At 30.7% G+C, this 22,155-nt stretch overlaps 1 protein-coding gene across 1 annotated transcript; it reads right to left on the bottom strand.

Moving 5' to 3' along the window:
* LOC109353014 (ethylene-responsive transcription factor 1B-like) lies at positions 12,948-13,909 on the bottom strand. Its single transcript, XM_019595204.1, has one exon. The coding sequence runs from the start codon at positions 13,860-13,862 to the stop codon at positions 13,164-13,166; it is 699 nt and encodes a 232-aa protein (XP_019450749.1). The 5' UTR covers positions 13,863-13,909; the 3' UTR covers positions 12,948-13,163.

Below are 22,155 nucleotides of genomic sequence, written 5' to 3'. Positions count from 1 at the left end.
CAACATCAACTAAGCATGTTAATCTCTCTTCCTCACACATGCAGCTCTCTCTTCCTATTACACATTAAATCGCGAAAATGTGCTCTCTAATCAATTCTAAACAATAGTATGCAATGCTACACGTTTATGCAATTTTCTAGAACTTATACAAAACAGATTTGACCCTTCAAACCATTGCAATCAGTTACACAGTTAAAACAGAAAACAGTTATAACAGAAAACAGACACGTTAATCGACTTAACCGGCATATATCAAAACGTGATTAAATGGTAAACTACTTATATGGTATGCTTGACTTCTATACATGTTTTAGCAATTATATTATGCCTAATATGCAATATAACATGAATGATGAATGCATGAACATATAATAAACTAGATGATATGCCTCATGAATATGATATGGCAATTATAATGGCTTTTGAGACTTGCATCTAGGTTTACCTCACCTATACTCACTAACTAAGGCACACATCCCAAACTACTTAGAAATATAACTCTATTGATATAACCTAGTCTACATATGACCAATGAGTTTTAGGCATGTTGATTCTTGAGCCATCTTCAAGCTTTAACTAATTTCTTGTCTTCATCAAAATATAGGTAAACGTTTCGAGTGCAATCCTTGACACTTTGCACTTTCAAAGTGTTCTAGGCACATAAGAAGGTGAGAAGATCAAACTTCTTTGACTTTGTACCAAAGGAAAGGAGACTATGACACCTATGAGCAACTTGTCATTACAAATGCTTAAAGATATGAAGCATTATGCAACAAAGGTAAAACAAGATATCGTTTATAAACTACAAGCATTACATACCTTAAGTGTCATAGACATATTCTAAAATGAAATCCTAGCAAAGCCATAAACTCAAGAATCATGTTATCCCCAAAAAATTCATTTTTAGGCCTAATGCTTTATGTTTCACATTTACATGTTCTTAAATGCAAACATGATATTATTGAATAAGTATATGAATCCTTTAACCATGTTTTGATTGATAAGTAAATGTAGAAACACCTTTAAGGATTTTCTAATCATGTTGAAGCACAACTAGTTAAATCTCACATTAATGCAAACTTAACCAAAACTATGTTTTGGAAAGCTTATGTGAATTTAATGCTTGATTAAGCCATCTCCAAATGAGGAGAGAAATGGTATGCTTACTGTTTTGTAGGTATGAATGATGATAAATACTTCAATAACTAATATTCTATGCAAGAAAAGGACAAGAAACACAAATTGAAGAAAGGCCAAAGAAAACATCAAATATGGCAAACTTCAAATATCTTGAAAATATGAGGTAAAGCATTTGAGGTAACCTAATATCGTGATAAATATTATCCTAACAATTGGTATCTGATATATTACCTAATTATTTGAATGCATGCTTAATTTCTAGATAATCCTAAAGTTCACTTATCGCCATAACATGCATGTAGTCTTAATTGTAAAATGCATTCTTGCTTGTATATGATTTTATGTTATTTTGGCTCTGTGTTAAGTGCACATTAGATGTTTAGGATATATCTTTGTCTTAGAATCTTAGCAAACTTATAAACTAATTCAAAGTGTGCCAAAATCTGTTTCTGTGACTCATTTAATTGATTGTTCTATGTTTTAATCGATTACCTGGGCTTTTTCAAATTATCTTAATCGATTATGTGTTCCCTTAATCAATTACCTTGGCTAAAACGTTTTAAAATCTTAATCGATTAAGCTGGAACATAATGAATTAACTGTGTTACAATTTTAATCTTTTCAATCGATTAACACATAGGTTAATCGATTAAGAGCAGTAATAAAACAGATTATGCAACAGTTCTGGGTTACGTTTTTGCAAAACCTTACCTCGTGAACCTTGTCCTCTACTCTTTAGGAATTTTGTGGTTTGTGTAATCTTTTGGTTGTTGCATTGTAATTTGCCAAACTCGTTTTTTTTGTTTTTGTGCTTTGACTTGAACAATGTAATGACATAACATGTTATGAATGAATTGGTTTTGTGCTGTTAAAATTGAATTGTGTACTGCTCTTATTACATTTGTAAATCACTTTATCAATGGATGAAAGAATGTTAGAAACTTTCAAATCTATTTTCATTGATCTAATTACGTTTACTTTTCAATTAACAAGTGGTATTAATTCACAAATGGTATCGAAAGTGGTATGTACATAAGTGCTATAAAACAATTGGCATCTGTATAAAACAAGTGGTACGAAACCTGTGATATCAAACTGTATAAGTTTATGCCATAGCATGTGGCCTACACTAAAATCTGTCATATCAGTAGGTTTAATCAATTAAGCACATGCCATAATCAATTAACCTACACCTAAAATGCAATTCTGGCCAAAATTAAATCACACTTAATTGATTAAGTACATATGTTAATCGATTAACTTCAGTAGAAATTGCATTATTTTATTCCTTCTTTTGGCAATATACTTTCATATATGGCTTTGTTTTTTTATCATGTCAAAAGGGGGATAAAGGTTGTTGTTTATGTTTTTTAGGACTCACAAGAGAAGATAAGTTGAGGCTTCCACAACGAAAAAGAAAAAATCATCCAATGCTCAAATTGAGGGGGAGCAAGAGAAAGAAACACGCATCAACTTACAAGTACAAGGCAAAATAAGTAGATTGTCATCAAGCAAATCCAACAAAGAATTGTTAGATCCAACAAGTTGTTAACAAATGTCAACAAGTGTATGTCATATGCCAACAAGTGTTTATCATCATCAAAAAGAGGGAGATTGAAGATGTAAGCGTGCATAAATGCGAGATTGAAGAGGCAAGCATGTATCACATAATGTTTTGATGAAGACAAACGACACACAAAGGTTGATGAAGACAAAAGAGTGATAAAGATAAAGGATTGATAACATGCATAAATGTTGAAGGACAAGCTTGAGAGGATGAGAAAATCAACAAACAACAAGTATCAACGATAAAGTCAAGACTCTCTAGTATGTACAAGGAAAAGCATTCAAAAGAAGATCTAGGGGTTAAGTATTTTTATATCTTTATTAGGTCTTAAGATGTTCGCTTAGTAATAGTCTAGGCTAGGATGAACCCTAATGAAAGTCTCACAAGCTAAAATCAATCATAACTAAAATGAGACTCATATGCATAAATACATGATTTACATGCACATGCATACATACATGATAATATGTTTTGCATGCATCTAAAAAGAATTTTAAATCATACATCATTCAAAGACATGCATCATGCTTTTATAAATCATGTAGGAGGTTCATTCATCATTAAAAATATATTTTAGAAGACCATTTAATCAATCAGGAGTCATATTAATCGATTAAGTTTTGGGAACCTGTTAATCAATTAAGTTAGGTGTTAATTGATTAAGCGGGTAAGAAATTCGTTAATCGATTAAATCATTCAAAGACATGCATCATGCTTCTATGTTTTTGTTTTCTGTTACTTTGAAGAAACCTGGTAATCGATTAAGGTTTAGTATAATCGATTAACTGCAGTTAAAAACAAAACAGTATATAAACACAAGTTTTTCATATTGGTTAATAACAATGATAATAATATAGATCATATTTGAAAATATTGATTTAGAGGGTTAGAACACATTTTCAAAAATAGAGAGTTTTACACTTTATTGAGAAGATCTAAAGCTCAACTTTCATATCTTTAGGAAAGATTTTCTAAGTGTTCTTTCAAGAAAAGAAAAGAAAAAGGTGAATATTTAAAAGATACCCGTTGAGCTTTCATTGTCAAATCTGTGAAAAAGAAACCTGCATCTCACGCAGTGTATTTCTGTATTTGTGAGATCTTTTAGGGGTTCTTAGATTCGTAGAAGATTGTAAAATCTGCACATTGAGGTGCATATGTAACTTGAAGAATTTTTGTTAGACTAAGCAATAATACATTCTCTTGGTGTGTTGTATCACCAAAGAAAGAGAATAGGTTTGGGAAAATGCTAGTTGTGGTTAGGTAGGTGTCTTCGCGAGAAGCAAGACGTCTTGGTTGTAAGCGATACTTAGGTTGGGGCTAGAGTCACGAACGGTGAGGTATCTTAGTAGGCGAGTTGTGTAGTCAAATCGAAGTGGGGGTTTAAGATCCAAGAAAGGAGCGTCTTGATTCTTGTATTGGAATTGTGTTTGTAAGAAACATTGAAGATTCCATAGTGAAGATAAAATCTCCCAAGATTAGAAGAGGAGGTCTGGATGTAGTTTGTAGTGGATAGCAAACGAACAAGGATAAAAAGCCGAGTCTTTTTTTTCCCTAATCTTTTTACATTTCCGCATTACTTGATTTACGTAACTTGACATGCATATAATTCTGTGATAATTGCATATATGTATTGTGCATTTATTGTTCTTAATTGTCTGTATAATTGCATGTAAGTTAGGTTGAATCTTGGTAATCTTGGCTGAGCGAAAGAATTCTGTTTTCACTGTAACTGAACCAGATAATCGATTAAGTGTTTAGATAATCGATTATTAACATATCGAATTAATCGATTGAGTTGAGTAGTTAATCGATTAAGAACAGATGATTTAATCAATTAAGTCTGTTATTAATCAATTAAACAGTGTGTAAATTTGTATAATTTATGTGTTTATCGAGCGACGGTCATTGTGTACCGTATCACCTATTCACCCCCTCTAGGTGAGTGGCATAGCCCCGGTGGCCTCAATACTAGCTTGTGGTCGTATCCGGTTTATGATGTGCCTTCTCTTACTAGCACTGTTGGTCGGCTTGTATTATGGATCCTGGTAATGTAAGTCCTCATCAAATGTTCCGAATTCGTCAACCTTGAGTAGCCTAGTACTTTCTTTTTTATGTTTTTTTTTTCCTTTTCCATATACCAAAACAAAGTTGGTTATTTTGATTTTTTTTTCCTTTCCATTAGTCCTAAGGTAGGCATAAGGTTGCCCACGAGCTTGCTAGGATGGCACTCGAATAAACTAGAGTGAAGGATATGGTAACTCCTTGAATTCATTTATAATATACTTTTCATCAAAGTTTTAATAAAAAATATTCCCCCGCTTAGAAAAAAATTGAGTTTAACCACTATGTAAGGGTATGTTTCTTTCAAGGTATAGATTTATAATCCTTGGAATTACATTCTCATAAATGCTATTACCAAAAATGTCATTTCTGGATATATTAAAATGTTGACATTTATATTTTTGAGTGTAATATTCATATATTATTAGTGTAAAGATTTATACACAAACAATATATTATTCATCATTCATTTGAATTACTCTGAAGAGTCAATGATTATTCATCATTCATTTAAAAACACATTTAGTGGATACATTTTTTCTCTTATATTTTTTGGGAATCATTATTGACATTCATGAGAATAACTTGAAACCATATTTATTTATAATATATATTCGCAGAAATAATAGTATAATTATGAAAATATCATATTCTAAAATATTATTTCATTTATCATTATATTTATATAATTGAGAGAGTGAAGTTGACATTTTTTGATGTGACTAACTAGGATCACAAATTTATATGCTTGAATACAACTATATAACCAAAAAAAATTATATTTGATTACTTATGTACTAAGTATTTAGTATATAAAATGTTTTTTAGTTACTTATATTAACCTTAAGTAGAGGAGCAATCAAGGAATTAGAAGAATGAATACAAAATCTATAGAAATTCAATAATAAAATTGACAAAACATATATTATTATCAACATAAATAAAAATCAAATATTACACTTTATCATACGGTAAGTTGATATATAATATATAAGTTCAAATAAAAAGAAAACATAAGAATGAAACATGATACATTTGGAAAGCTACAACTACTTTTAAATGTGGGAATGAAACATTCTTAGTTATTCCATGGGAATAAGAAAACATTAAAACATAGAAATATATCTGCCTTAGGAAAGTTTATAACTAAGTATATATTTTACGATTTGAAACAAACACATCGACATATTATTCATAACCTACTATTATCTTTTTATAAATTGAAAGAAACATCCCTAAATAGAATAAATTTTAAGCATCCATCGGGTCAGCTTATTTGATCTTCCAAGTTCCAAATATTCGGTATAGTCTCCCAGGCTAGAAAGAATAAAACGAAAAGGGAGTCCGAACAATTTTACAAATAGCTTATATAATCAACAAGATGATGCAAGAATTAGAAATTCTAGCAAGATAATGCTAATGTAGATAAGACACTAAAGAAATAATAAAATAATTGTTTTCTTCATTCATTCATTAATTCTTGAATATTGAGACATATTATGACGCAGAAATAGTAAATTTGTTCGATTAAAATCAGTCTTTCAAGTTTTACCATCACCTCCAAGGTCGACTAGGTTCAACCATAGAATAACCCTATCTTGTATCTATCAAAATAACATCCAATATTCTTTTATTGTTTCCCTAAGTTCTTGCAATGAAAAAAATGAAATGAAAAACCAATGACAATTTAATTGAAGATAAGACATATACTGAGGATGGCTTTATTGTTTTCTTTTCTTAGATGTTTTTGTGGGACTTTTCTTAGGATTTATTACGGTGATTTAAATTGAAGGTATATTTTGTTAGAAAAATTTATTATTGATTAGGATTTATTATCCACACATTGGTATTGAAAGCACATTTTCGGTCTCATAATATGTGCAACTCCATGTGCCATGAGTTGTGATTGGTTGAATAATAAAATGTATTTAAGTTGAAAATGTAAGAGTAAATTACATTGACACTCTCTGAGTTTTATACAAATCACCCCTCACTTTTTTAAACATACATAAATCAAAAGACGAATAAGGATTACAAGTCCTATCACACCATGGACCCAAGTGTCCATGAGATGTTTCTATTTGATGTTTCTATCTGGTGCACATAATAACAAGATATCTAAATCCAATATATAACATTGATATTCTATAGAGAATGTGAGACTTCATATAATAACATATTTCAAAAGTGAGGGATTGACTTGGGTTTTACGATTGAATCGTCGTCAAAGGGGGACTGGCCCATGCCTTTGAGGGGTGCATGATTGGTCGTTCGTCTAAGGCCTGTCAAAAACATCTCAATAATACCTCGTTAACATATAAGTTGCATTTGATTACATCATTTGTTCACTCACTGAAAGGACTGATACATAGAATTTACAGTTTTTAAGCAAAAAACTGTCATAAGTTCATTGCATTCCAAGTGCGGAGGATCTCCATTTCTGCCAAATCTTCGAGTTTATAGGCCTCTTTGCCGATCTTGTCTGTTAATCAGTAGGGTCCTTCCCAATTAGGTGCTAGCTTGCCTTTGGTCCTGTCGATGTCTGCCCTTCTAAGCACTAATTGTCGGTTTCAAAGTCTCTAGGCACCACAGTTGCGTTATACTTATCGACAACTCTTCTTTTGATGGTGGTTTCTCTGATTCGGGCCTCATCCCTTTTCTCTTCAACGTCCACCAGGTGGGCTCGCTGATCTCCAGCCACCAGGATCATAGCCTTGTTATTATGTGCACCACTTAGAAACACCAAATAGAAACATCTCATGGGCACTTGGGTCCATGGTGTGCTAGGGCTTGTAATCCCTATTCTTTAATAATATGTTGGTAGTTGTTCAGCGCTCTCGGAGACGTAGGCACAATTGGTCGAACTCAGTTACCAAATTCTCTTGTTTCTTCTCTTTTGTTTATTCTATGCACTTTATTTGATTGTTTGTGGCCAATATTAGTCAACGATCGTTTATGTTGCACTATCAATAAGTGTAATTAAGTTAAACAAAATATGATATTTTGTAAAGGTAAGTCCAAATAGTATAAGAGTCAATATCTCTTCATTAATTTTAGTTTGTTACAATATAATATAATGGTGATTTAAACATCTCCTTAGAATTATCGATACTGTTTGTAACGAATCAAAAATAATGAATAAATACTGACTCTTATATTATTTGGACTTACATTCACAAAATATCATATTTTGTTTAACTTCATTACACTTATCACTCTTTTTTTTAGAATTTATATTTATCTCTCCCTAGGGGTAGTAAGTGTAAGGTATGTATAAAATTAGGGTTGGTTTATGTAAGTTTAAAAAGATGGTGGTTTCTGTAATTTGACTAAAACTCGGGAGTTGTGTGTGTAATTTACTCAAAATATAATTATTACTTATTTTTATGACCAATCACAACTCATAACACATGGAGTGAACATATTAAGAAAAAGATATTCTCATATATTACCCACTTCATCGTTATAGATCATGTTGATCATTCTCTACATCTAAGAGTTTGTTTACTAGTTGAGAAACTCAGTATTGTTCTAACACATTTAGATTTATGTTTTTAATGAATTCTTTAGGAAGAAAATAAGTTTTTAAGAAAAAAGTAGAAAGAGAATGGAAATATTTTGAAGAAATAGAATTTTTATTAAAAAGATACCTTTAAATGGATAAATTAGTTATATTCATTCAATGATGAATATTAGTGGTGCAATGTCTTATTGGGTTCCTAGCCAAAATATCAATAGTTTGATCCTAAGAACAACATTTGCTTAGAGAAACAGTCATGTACCATAAAAAAGTGACATATATCACTTGTAAATCAATCATTAATAATAGAGTAAATTGCACTGACACCCTTGAGTTGTAGTGAAATTACACAAACTATCTCTCACTTTTTACACCTACACAACCCTCCCCTGATTTTTATACTTTCATTACACTGATCACTCGTGCATAAGAAATAAGTGTAATCTTTTAAACAAAAAATGTGATAAATCAATTAAGTTAAACAAAACATGATATATTATGTAGACAAGTCCAAATAATATACAAATCAATGTATCTTTATTATTTTTGGTTCGTTACACTATATTATAAGAGCGATTTAAACAATATTTCTTTAGACTCATATATTATTTGGACTTGTCTCCACAATATATCATGTTTTGTTTAACTTAATTGCATTTATCACATTTTTTGTTTAAAAGATTACACTTATTTCTTATGCAGTGGTAGTCAGTGTAACGAAAGTATAAAAACTAAGGGAAGTTGTGCAAAAAAATGAATGATGGTTTGTGTAATTTCATTAAAATTCATGGGTGTCAGTGTAATTTACTCTTAATAATAAAATATTGATATATGTTGTTTCAGCTAGAATATTAATAATCTTCCAAATACATTGCAGTATACAATGAGAGTAGCAAAACGTTTTGTATTTCTCCTTGGCCAGGTTCAGTTAACGTTACTCGTAAACAACCAAACTTTTATCTTAGATTTCCACTAAACACCAAACTAAGCGTGCTACTTCTATATGAAACAAGTATCTTAATTTGGAATATATAATATTTTCTTGACTTGACCTATTATCATACCTTGACCTTGAATTTTATTGAGCATAATCATGAATCACGTGTAAATTAGATGTTAGTGATTGTTATGTAAAGGACACTACGATAACCACTCAAACTAATATCAATGAACGGTACATAAATTGCATTAAAAAAAAGCTAATTCTTTTTATTTATCAGTATAATTAAGATGGATTATTTAAGTACAAGATGCTCAATATAAAATATTCCGTTTAAACATTAAGCATTTCATCTAAATTTTAATTTGTGATTGTGGTTGCCTTTATAGAAAATGCATAAAATTATGATAAAATGTGACTAATATAACCTCAATTGTGATCATTATTGTTGGTGTAGTGAAAACATTCTTTACTTAACATTGATTATATACAATCAAAAGAAGCGTATAGAATAAATAGAAGAGAGAAAATAAAAAAAATTGTTAATGGAGTTTGACCAATTGTATCTACAACATTAAGCGACTACCAATTTATTATTAGAGAATAAAGATTATAAGTTCTAACACACCCATGAGCTGAAGGCCCATGAGGTATTTCAAATTGTGATTATAATCCGCGCACATTATAGCAAAGAACTTGGGTCAAATATATAACATTATTTTCTCTCTTCTATTCTAATATTAGGCAATGTGAAACTTCATACAATAATATATTATAAGCATCCCAAACAATCTACCCCTTTATTAAAGTAGATGAATATCTCTCCTTATGAAATTTACATATTAGTATTCACCTTAGCGAATATCTGACTTCACCTTATTCAATGTCTAACTCTCTAATAATTCTTCCACATAAGAGCATATTCCCCTTCAACACAAGCATTTCTGAACATCCTTGACGATGTTATCAAGAGCCCAACTCCCTAAATTTGTAGTTTAATTTCTCGTACTGTCGTCTAATTGAATATGCCGCCTAACTCTTTCTTACTAGGAAGTCTTTCAATATTGTGGAACATCTACACTAAAATTCACTAACAACTATTGTCATTAATACTTAGCCAGCTAAACCTTGAAGCTTCATTGAAAAGTTTCAAGTGTTACCACCATTATCTATTCTGATAATCATAGTTCAAAAGAAATATAATATTCCACCATAAGTAGTATACCCACAACACATACTTTGCGTCAATATCAACTAATGCATATGCCAAATCCTTTCATCCAAGCTGATGTTCATTTCATACCATGTGTCTCTCATTGCCAGTGTTACGCATTGCATCCAAGTTAATGCTCTTGTTACACCATGCATCAAAGTCAGTCAACACTCTTATGATTTTGTGGATCTGATAGCAGTAATATTCTTTACCATGATGTTATGGACATGTCGTAAAACTTCACTTCTTATATTTAATGAGATCATCTGTTTCAATATTTAGAGAAATATTGTCAACATTTATCTCAGAGTCTGACTTAACACTTAAGTTCATATATTCATCTTGGTCGTCTCAATCCAATACATGGACTTCTAGAATTCTGGCCAACATAGTTGTGGTTCCCACCATGATCTTGTCATGATCTATTCTCCTCAACTTATCTAATTTATCATCGTGTAGTGCCTTAAATGAACATTGTCCAACCAACACGTCTTTCATCATCATTTACCACGACCCATAGTTATAGGTTTCATCGTACTTCTTCACTGTGAATATGGTGTATGGGTTAAGAGCTATCTATTAATTGACTATGATATCAATTGTTGGTACAATAGAAGTCATATTGTATAGTGTTGGTCACAAATAATAAAATAATGTCATCTAATAAGTACAAGAGAAGAAGACAATAAAATTAACATGTTTTAAGCATCCTCAAAAATTACGCTATAGTAAAGATTCTTACTATTGTACTATTGTAATCACGCTTATGATTATGGGTTGCGATTTGAGACCCAAATTTCTACTTAAACCTATTTATTAAGACTTCTAACGGTTGTGGTTTGCGATTTAAAACCCGAACTTTTATTTAAAACCTCATGTTAGGACTTGTGTTAAGGAATCCTCAAACTATCATATGGTCACGTTGTTATCGAGTGATAGGAAGATATATTTATATTAAGGCAATGACTTCATGCCTGTTTTTTTATAATTAAATTCTTTCACTCATCTCATCATATATGAGACTTCACATTTGAATATACTTAACAATCTCCATCAGGTGTGGGTGTAGATGTCACACACTTATTATTACTCACTCTTAGATTCATCATGTCTCATCCGAACCAATGGCTCAAAGGCCATTTGTTAGGACCTACAATTGGGAGTGCCATCAACGACCATCGGGAAGTCCCTTTATTACTGAACCATATGAAGAGTGAAGAACTACTTATAAGTGGGACACCACATCTTTAACCAAAATCTTAAGGTAGTAATTTATAGGTATTTTTCACTAATAAACTCTTTCAATCATTAATCCTATCCAATATAAAACTCGACACTTAAATATACCTCATATCCTTATTTAAATTCTAATAAAAAGATTGGGTAAAATCCACTGGTATACGAAGAAGGCAGGTCAGTTTAGTCAGGAAGCTTCTTCTTAGACAACAAAATAGATTTCGCATTTTCAGGCCAAGAAACTTAGAAACAAGAGAAATGGTAAAACATTCCAGAAAAAAAGAATAGATTAATCAAGGTAAGCCCACGTGAGAATTAAAATTCAGATAAGTCATAAGGTTCAACATTTTGGTCTAAGTATTCAACCACTTCAATTAGACCAACAATTGCCACAAGAAGTTTCTTTTGCTTCCAAGTTGTACTCAAACGGTTGGAAAAGAGTTCAAGATATTGCTACCAAGTTAACAAAGCCCCTCTTTCTTTCCACTTTCCTTTACCATTTCTCCTCATTAAAATATTGCTAATTTAGTACTAGTCTTTTTCCATTTTTCAATTCCTTTTTGAACAAGTAAATTATGGTACTTGGATTAGTATCTTTTCCAATGTGCTATCTACTCTTTGTTTTGTTGATGTGTAGTTATAGTCACGAGACAAATTAAACCTAGCCTACTTGGCTCTGCCACTTGTTTTGAACAAAACCATATAGAAAATATTGATAATCTATGCTTGTCATTTTCAGTTAACGAAAAGAAGCATAACCCATGTTATAAAAAATGTCTCCACTATGAAACCATATCTTGCTTCATCGATCAAACAACAATTGGAACATAATTTTGTGAATTTTATACCCACAAAAAATATTATTCAAAACTTGTTATTATCATTCTTCATGAAATCAGCTCCTTTATTGTGCACTTGAAGACAAAAGGATTGCCAAAAATGCACAAGAAACCCCAAATCTGTGCATCCACATCCATGCTGAAAGATTTTGAATATTATCATATGTTGTACATAGAATGAATGTATAACATATAAATAGGAAAAAAGTATCAAGTGTCATATTCTAAATGTTTAAATATAGTAAGTTTAATTTTTATTAAAACATTATATACTTAATATTCTAAACAATAAACCATGCAAAACTCGACCATGCATGATTTCATGTTGACTTACAATCTCACAATTCACAAAGATAAAACAACAATCACCCCAATTAGTACAGCATACCAAAACCACAATTAAAATGTAAAAAGCATTTAAATGAACCAAAACGTGTAAAAACAAGAAAATGTATACACTAATTTTTTTTCCAAATATCATCATTCTAATATTACAAAACTTCATTTGCTTGAAGGAAAAAGTAATAACTAATAAATAAAACTCTTTAAGAGCAAAATAAGAAAGAAAGAAAGATATACATTAACATAAATATTGGATAAAAGTTATATATTGAATATTGGTTTTGTAATTTGTTCTTTAATATGATTCACCAATTACTAGGATTCTCAGAGGACATTAATAATTGTTCCAAATATTCTGGACCTAAATCTTCAAAGACAACCACATTGTCTATCCTATTCCTAACACTTGTCTCTTTCTTCTTTATTCCCATTTTCTTTCTCATGGAGTGTTTTTTCTTCAAAGCAACCACAGGAGAACACTCATCATCATCATCATAATCTTCACAATTATAGTTCATGATTTCCCTAAGTGATTCCTTCACCCTTTCAACAGAGAAATTGAGTATTGCTGCAGAACCCCTCATGGAAAAAGCAGCTTGATCATAAGCTAGTGCTGCTGCTTCTGCACTATCAAATGTTCCCAGCCAAACCCTAATCCCATGCCTTGTGGAATCCCTTATCTCAGCCGCAAACTTCCCCCACGGCCGCCGCCGGACACCGCGGTAGGCCTTCTCCTTATTCATTCTACTGTTGTTGTCACCACCACTATTGTTTTTCTCCTTTGAACTCACCTCATCTTCCTTGTTCACTATGCATGTGCCAAATGGTTGTAGTTGTTGTTGGGAGGTGATCATGCCATAGAGAAGCATCTCATCTGGGTCATTCTCATTGAAGGGAAGGAAGTGATCATTGTTGAGATTCAGTGAGATTAAATCTGGTGACCCTAATGAAGATTCTGAGGAAAAATCGGAGTTTGATGAGTGGTGGATGGAGGAACAATCCATTTGAAATATGGGACAGAGTACAATATAGTTGCTGTGTTTTTTCTCAATCTTGCAACACAACACCCACCCCTTATATATATATAAGAAATTGGGAGAAAATTAAATTTGGTCTGTACAAACATTATATGGATTATTAAGGTTAATAGTTAGTTAATATGGTATGGGCCCTCCTAACTTATGGTATATTTATTTGAATGGGATACCATAATTATTACTAACAAAACAATCTCAATTTCTCTAGTGACGAGTTGGGTATGTGGTTATCCTAATTTTTGAACGAATATTATACATATTTTCTAAAATATACTATTAGAGTATTTAAATATAAATAATATTATTTGTTAGCTTAAATTAACTAGCTTTTAAATTATACTATAATAATATATTTGATATTATTCGTTTGAAATGTATATAATTAATAAAATGTAAATTAAGTTTAGTTCTTGTTTATATGAGCCGTTCACTTGATGCAAATGAATGTGGGTCGGACAAATAGGTCAATGGACACAACGGATTTATATTGGACTTATTAGATATGGATGACTCTGCCTTATACACTCTGTATTTTGTCATATGACTGATAAGCAAATGGTAACGAGATTTGTTAAATGTCAAATTCACCTATAATTAATATCTATTTGATGGCACTTTTATAACTTAATCAAGAAAGTGTACTATTATATAATTAAAAACTTATTTTATTGGCAAAGTATTATCTCAAGTGGTTTTATAGACTTGACTCGAATCAATGAGCAGAAAAATTTAAGTTTTTGGGTAAAACTCGACCATGTTCAGTGTCAGATCACGCTCAGCAAAATTGACAATCTGTTAGTTATGCTTAGCGCCAATACCACGCCCAATAGAAAAACGGCCAGACTCAGCACCACTTACGTGTTCAGCATCTAAATTCGAAGAATTAGAACTTTGCTACTGCCAAAATACATTCAGCATAGCTCCCACACCCAGCACAACAAATGTCACATCCAGCAGTGAAAGCCATGCCAAAAAATTACACACAAAACTCCCCCCAAATTACTAATTTAGGGGCAGAGAAAATATAAAAAACTTCATTTAAGTGGACAATTTAGGTTGGGCAAAAAAATTAAAACCTCCTTTCATGTAGCCGATTTATGTGTAGTGTATAAAAAATAAAAACACAAAAAACTCTTACTATACAACTGATTTAGGAGAGAGAAAATTAAAAAAATTCATCCCTCTACCGATTTAGGAGAGAGTATGAAATAAAAAACATAAAACTCCATCATGGGAGTTGATGATCACAAGAAAAAATTTAAAAAAAAACTTCAATGGGGCAATCAAAATTGGTGGGACCAAGAGAAAAAATAAACAAAATGGTTATCTTGCAACCGATATACAAAAAATTATATTAGTTTTGTAATTAACAAAAAAGGTATACTAAGACTATAATTTTACATTAAAGTACACAATATGAGTAAATTTGGCATTCTTTAACGAGTGAAGCCTGACTTCGAATTATTTACACACCTATGTTTTTTCATTTTCCGAGCTTTGGTAGAGTAAAGGGGCTGGTGTGAAGTTTTGGGCGCAAAGGTTTCACGTGCAAGGTTATACTATCAATCATATTTCATACATTGATGCAAATGGATCTAACCTTCAACTCTTTTTACCAAAATGAATATGACCCTTTTATCTGATTCCCTAAGGCGTTCGAATAATCCTGGACTATAGTTTGAGAGTGACCAAAAATCATTATCTATAGACCATGCGTAAACATAAATTGCCAATTTCAGCAAGAAGGATGCATTGAATGGTCAACACCCACACCCCTTGAACTTGTTTCCATTTCTTAAGTAAGCAAAACTAATGGTTTTGACTAATAAACTATTTTGAAATTAAAGTCCTCCGAAAAGAATGGATATTCCTCTTATTTTGAGCAATAAACATAAGGAAAACAGTTTCTGAGATATTTTTATCATTTTATATACAATGAAATAGCATGTTTTTCATTCAAAACAAAAGGAAAAATAAGAAGTTATAAAGAAGAAGATCTTTGTTACGTTGTGGTATTTTATGAAGACTTTTCCATCATCAATAACTCATCCAAATGAGACCAAATTTATTCTATGCAAAAACATCAATGAAATTCAATATTTATACATGCAAAGCAGCTTCTGAGAAAGCTCGTTTTGAGGATATTTACTCTGCCATGTCACTCTCACCAAATTGGACATTGTAACCAATTTCAATCAAATCTATGTTTGTCGTGAAGTTGATAATTGATAATAATAATAATAATAATAATAATAATAATTGATAATAATAATAATAGCATACTAATCTCATTTCAAACCCTATGAGGCTACTCATCTTTTCCTTATTATACTCTCATTCCAAATCGATATTTCTTCAGGTTAATGATGGCTATATGGTGGTAAATATATGGTATCATGCAAAGATAAGGGTTCTTTTGGTCAATGAAGTATAAATAATGCGAGAGAAACATGAAGGAATATGCCTTATTTGCCTTCCCTATTGCATAGAATTTATATCATCTCCTGTATATACAGAAGAGTACAATACTTATTGTGACACATGCCAAAAATTGTTTTTAACATACATAATTTGAAGTTTTTTTTTAATAGAAAAATTAGAATAAAGAAATTTTTTCTCCTCATTTCCTAATACTATATTCTCATGTATTGGAGATGAACCCAACTCTATTGCATGAAGTTGGGGAGCACATATTTTGTATCAAGAAATATATCATTTAATATATTACTCACTTGTAGTTGGTTGAAAAAATATATTTAAATTAAAATTTTAATAATTAAGTATTTTTTTTATCAATTACAAGTAATGACACATAAAATGACACACTTTTTAGGACAGAAGATATACATCCCGAGCCAGGAGGGTAAGTGGAGGCCCATAAGTATTGTGATTATATCAATATTATTTGTATTTTTAAGTTTGTTCAGTAATTTATATAATTTTGTTTAAAACATAAAGAATCTAAAATTTTCCTTGCTAATTATTTTTCCCTTTTTATTTTCAAAAGAAGTTGTTTAGTTTTAATGTACAATGATGAAATAAAAATATAACATCTAATCACAATTAGTTACTTGTGGTTTTGACTATTCTTTGTGTAAACATCATTTTGATGATCATGCTCATCTAGAGTGAGCTTCTTTTGAGAGTGAAGTTGTATCCATCCGTAATATAAATTAGTATATAGAAATATCAATGTGAAATTAATATAATTATTATAATTTAAATAAATAGTATTAACTAAAAATAAAATAATTTTTTTTTGCAAACTTTATTACTAAGTTTGACAAACAAGTCAAATATCTAACTTAGGTAATTGTAAATTAGTTTAGGAACTCTATAAAAGCATCCTAATTTTTATTTCTTTTGCACATAAGCATCATGAACTAATTGTTTTCCCTAATTACCTCTTAAACTTTAATTATTGATTAAATTGATCCCTACATAAAGGTGATATTAAATTGAAAACAATGAAAAAATATAACTCATTCTTTTTTAATCTCAGCTTTTAATTTTATTTTATTTTTGTATATATTACTGCACTTATCAGTCTGAAATCGGAAATTTACTTATTTTTTATTCTCAGCTAAATTTGTATTTTATTGACGGTTTCCTCTGGATATCATCGTTGACTAACTTACATTGTTGTATTGCTACTATTATGAGTCTGATTGCAACAATTTCCTTGTTATCTATGAATAATTTGACAACATATTTATATCACGATCAATTTCATAAATGGATAAAGTTTATAGAGTAATTAAGAAAAAAAAATAGTTTGTGATATCTACTTGTAAAAGACATAAAGTTTAGGGGGCTTGATGCACTTTTGCAATTAATTTATAAGAAAGTTTTGACATGTTTTATTTTATGTTAATGTTTTTTAAAAAAAATTACATGTTTTAGAAATTATCAATGTTTTCTTCTATTTTAAATTCACTATTTTTTAAATTTACCTATTTTTAAATATTCTAATAAGTTATTACGTTATTGGTGTTTGAATTATCAATATGGGTTCAATATATACATATGTATTTACTAATAACAAAGTAAAACACCATCATCTATCAATCCTTTCTTAATCCAATCACAGGAGTATCTGATATGTGTATTTTTTTCTATTTGCTACAGTTGATTCTTTTGGAGAACCCATGAAGTTTCTTGAAACGCATAAGAGAATTATCTTTTTTGGTACTTGAATCCTTGATCTCAGTTTCGGAGTCTAGAGGTTGTCCACACAACATGATTTAATTGACAGAGTGTTGGCTTGGCTTGAACGAGGCTTCACCTCATTCACGAGCCATAGGTAGTGGGAATTGTTGTCTAGATGTGGGCACCAAATTAAACAAGGATTTGTTGTCCCATATCACAAACTATATCTTGAACTAATGATATTGAAATAAAAATAGTAAAAATTATAAATATTTAATTTTTTTAATTAACATGACATGTTTTTATTGATCCGAGACATGGTTTGGGATACAGTTTAGAATAGCAGATTTTTGCATCAAAAAATAAAGAGGGATGATTTGTCCCCAAAAAAAACTTATTTTTAGTAATTGTCTTTTAGTTTTATAATTTTTTTTAATTAAATATATTTTGATTGGTATAGGAGAACTTCATTATTAAAAAATGGATTTGGTGTGTTTGGACCAAGAAGCAATAAGTTGGGCTTGATTAAGGGTCATATCTCACACATGATATATGGAAAATATATTCTAATTTTGTCAACCAATCCTTAGTGTATAGAGCTGGCAATGAATCGAATCAACTCAGTATTAATTTGAAACTCAATTTGTTGTTTAGTTCGATAAATTTGGTTCATAAACTGGCTCAATATATATATATTATATATATATATAAATTAATTTTTATGTTTATTATGACTCATACATTATTTTTTATATTTATTGTTATTATATATATAAACAAAATTATATATATATATATATAACTTTTTGCCCTATTTCTCAAAATTTAATTAATTATTTGAATTGTCCAATTCAAATGAATCATTCCAATTGAACCAAGCAGATCACGAATTCTAACAAACCCGAACTCGAGCTAAAAGATAACTCGTATTGAGATCGAGTCAAGTTTCGAGTCGAGTAAATCCTTATCAAACTAAATTAAATTGAGCTCTAGTTCGACTTGGTTATTTCACTTTCATATCTATGCAAATATGTTTTTAACGTAGCGAATCAACATTAGTTAAAATATCGAAAAGTAGGCAATGTCGTTTTTGTAATTAAGTTCAAAGAGAAAACCTCGGTTGCTAAAATAGTCGAGATCTAAAAGTTTTAGGCTTAGTTTAATGGTATGCTCAAATTCCAAAGTTTTAGGCTTAAAATTCCATTTTACTAATGTCTTTGTCATACTTTGATCCTTTGATAGATTGGATTATCTTCTGAAGAACCTAAGAAGCAAGTCAAAACTTGTCATATTAATTTTGTAGAACATTCTACATTTCAATTTAATATTGCCAATTCATGCACGATTCTCATTCTCTAATTTGTGAGTGACCAAATGACAAGAGATTAAACAACAATATAGATTCTTTAATTTGTGAGTTTAATTATCTCTCCATTTATTTAAATATACATTACCTCAAATTATATACATATATTATATTAACTACCAATATAATATGGATAAGTATAATTTTTTAAGCAAAAAATGACGATGGATGTAATTAAGTCAAACAAAATATAGTATATTGTGAAGATAAGTTCAAATAGTATAAGAGACATTGTATATTCATTGTCTTTGGTTCGTTACAATCTGTATCAATAATTCTAAGGAGGTGTTTAAATCACTCTTATACTTTATTGTAACTAACCAAAATAATGAATAAATATTGACTCTTATATTTTTGGACTTCTACTCACTATACTATATTTTGTTTAACTTAATTACATTTATCACCATTTTTTGTTTAAGAAATTATATTTATCTCTTCTACACAAGAAGTCAGTGTAATGCATGTATATAATTATGGATGACTTGTATAAGTTTAAAGAATGAAGGATAGTTTATGTAATTTCTCTAAAATTCGAGGGCAATGAATGTAATTTACTCTTGATAATATTTAAGATAGATACTATTGTGTAGGGGTGAGCAGGACTCGATCCTACTCGCTCACCCAACTTGATCGGGTCCGGTTAGGATTGGATCTCATTAGGATGGTTTAAAAATTAGACCTAGTCAATATTTAGGTTTGGGTAAGGGACAAGCATAACTCGGCCCAAACTGGTCTCATGGTTAATCACTCGTCATATTTGTATGTGTCTTTCTTCAATTATATATATCAATCACATCTTTTTGGTCGAAAGTGTTATTGATTTTATAATTTTTTCATTATATATACATGATTAACAATATATATACATATATCATTTCATATTTAAAATTACATATTCATAATAATAAATAATTTTGAGAATATTTTATCGAAACAAATCTACATTATATTTAATCGGGTCTAGACTAGGTTCAGGTTCAAAGGCTGACCTAATTGACATTTATGGTTGAGCTAGCTTCAGGTCTATAGTCAAGTTCGGTCCAAAATATACTCAAACAATATTTAGGATCGAGTAAGGACATGGCTTACACAGCCCATACTCACCCCTACTATTATGTGATGTTTTCTAATTTACAACTAATAATCATACATTTTAAATCCTTTTTTTTGTGCGTAAAATACATTGTCATATAAATGAATCGATGTCTATCTATTACCTATATAACAAAAAAAACTCTCTCATGACATGTGTTAATCTCTCAAGCCTTCATGACATGTGTCAACCTCTCATCAAAACTAAAGGTCCCTCATGACATGTGTCAATCTCTTAATCAAAACTTTCCCTTCAAAACATGTCAATCTTCCCTTTTTGTTCATTGTACAATTTAATTCTAATGATTAATGGGTCCATTTGTTTTTATTATATGAAGAAATTACATCTCACAATAAAGGGGATTGAATCCTTTTTCACATGTGAATTAGTTCTCCACCATTATCATTTCATATCTCCATATTCTTCTCCCTCTTTCATTTCATATTTCTCTCTTCTTCTCTCACATGTCTACAATCAAATGTTTCATTCGCCAATCTTCATTTCGTTAAACTTAATATGATGGCTTCTGTATCCCGATACTAAATCTTTATCATTGTAGATTTGTTATTATTTTATAAATACGTTGTTTAAAGTGTATTTTTATTAATTTTTTCATTCATTAACCTAATATGATGGCTTCTGTATCCCGATACTAAATCTTTATCATTGTAGATTTGTTATTATTTTATAAATACGTTGTTTAAAGTGTATTTTTATTAATTTTTTCATTCATTTGTTCACTTTTAGATATGTTCTTATTTTCTAGATATTTTAATTGATTTTTTGTTTATTATGTATGTGTATTCTTATTTTTTCTTCGATTTGTTTATATTGTATATATGGTATGTAACGCCCCGAAAAATACTTCTCAAAAACATTGCGGAAAAATGGGTAATTTTTTTTTGAATTGGTGCTATGAAATTGTTTCCTTTTCAAAACCTTCCTTTTCCGGGACATCACTTTAAGTAACTCAAATGCGGAAAATCAACTTATCGTTATCGAATGATAACTTAACCTGATTCACAATCTCCTGAATAACACAATGCATATAAATGGTTAAGTCATATTTAGTTCATACAAACTAAGTCAACAAGGGCAGAAACTACATCGCCACTAACATATACAAAATCCCAAAATCAAGAAGAAACACAGCCCCCTACCAAAAACAAAAGAGGACATCGACGAGCCCACAAGCTGACTCAGAAGATTCCAGGAATGTTGGACCCCTCACTCGGGTCCTCCTCCTCTTCCGAGTCAGACACGAGGTCGATCACCTCCACCGAACTCTCTACATTTACGAGTTCAATGACCTCGTCCTCCTCTTTCTCTTCTTCCACTTTGTTATGCCATAACCCCGCAGCATAATTCGGAGGGGATGACATTCTCAAAACCTTGGTCTTCTTGCAGGGACCTCCTCCAAGAACCCGGCTCCTCGTGGCTCTACTGGATGACGAAGCACCCAAACAATCTGACCACGTCCTCCGACCGTGGAAGGGAACGGCGCCATCACTCTTGACTGGCGGGTACCGAATTCCATTCTCTGGAGACCTTAGCCCCCTTGGCGGCAAGGTGAAAGAAGTGTCAATGTAGGCGTCAGGTTGAGGGATCATCATCGATGACCCATTGCACATCATGTGCAACGACAGACC

This window comes from Lupinus angustifolius, chromosome LG07 (genome assembly GCF_001865875.1).
Source record: "Lupinus angustifolius cultivar Tanjil chromosome LG07, LupAngTanjil_v1.0, whole genome shotgun sequence".
In the NCBI taxonomy this organism is placed as follows: Eukaryota; Viridiplantae; Streptophyta; class Magnoliopsida; order Fabales; family Fabaceae; genus Lupinus; species Lupinus angustifolius.
The sequence above is the reverse complement of the archived record's forward strand: the minus strand, read 5'-3'. Positions and strand labels throughout refer to the sequence as shown.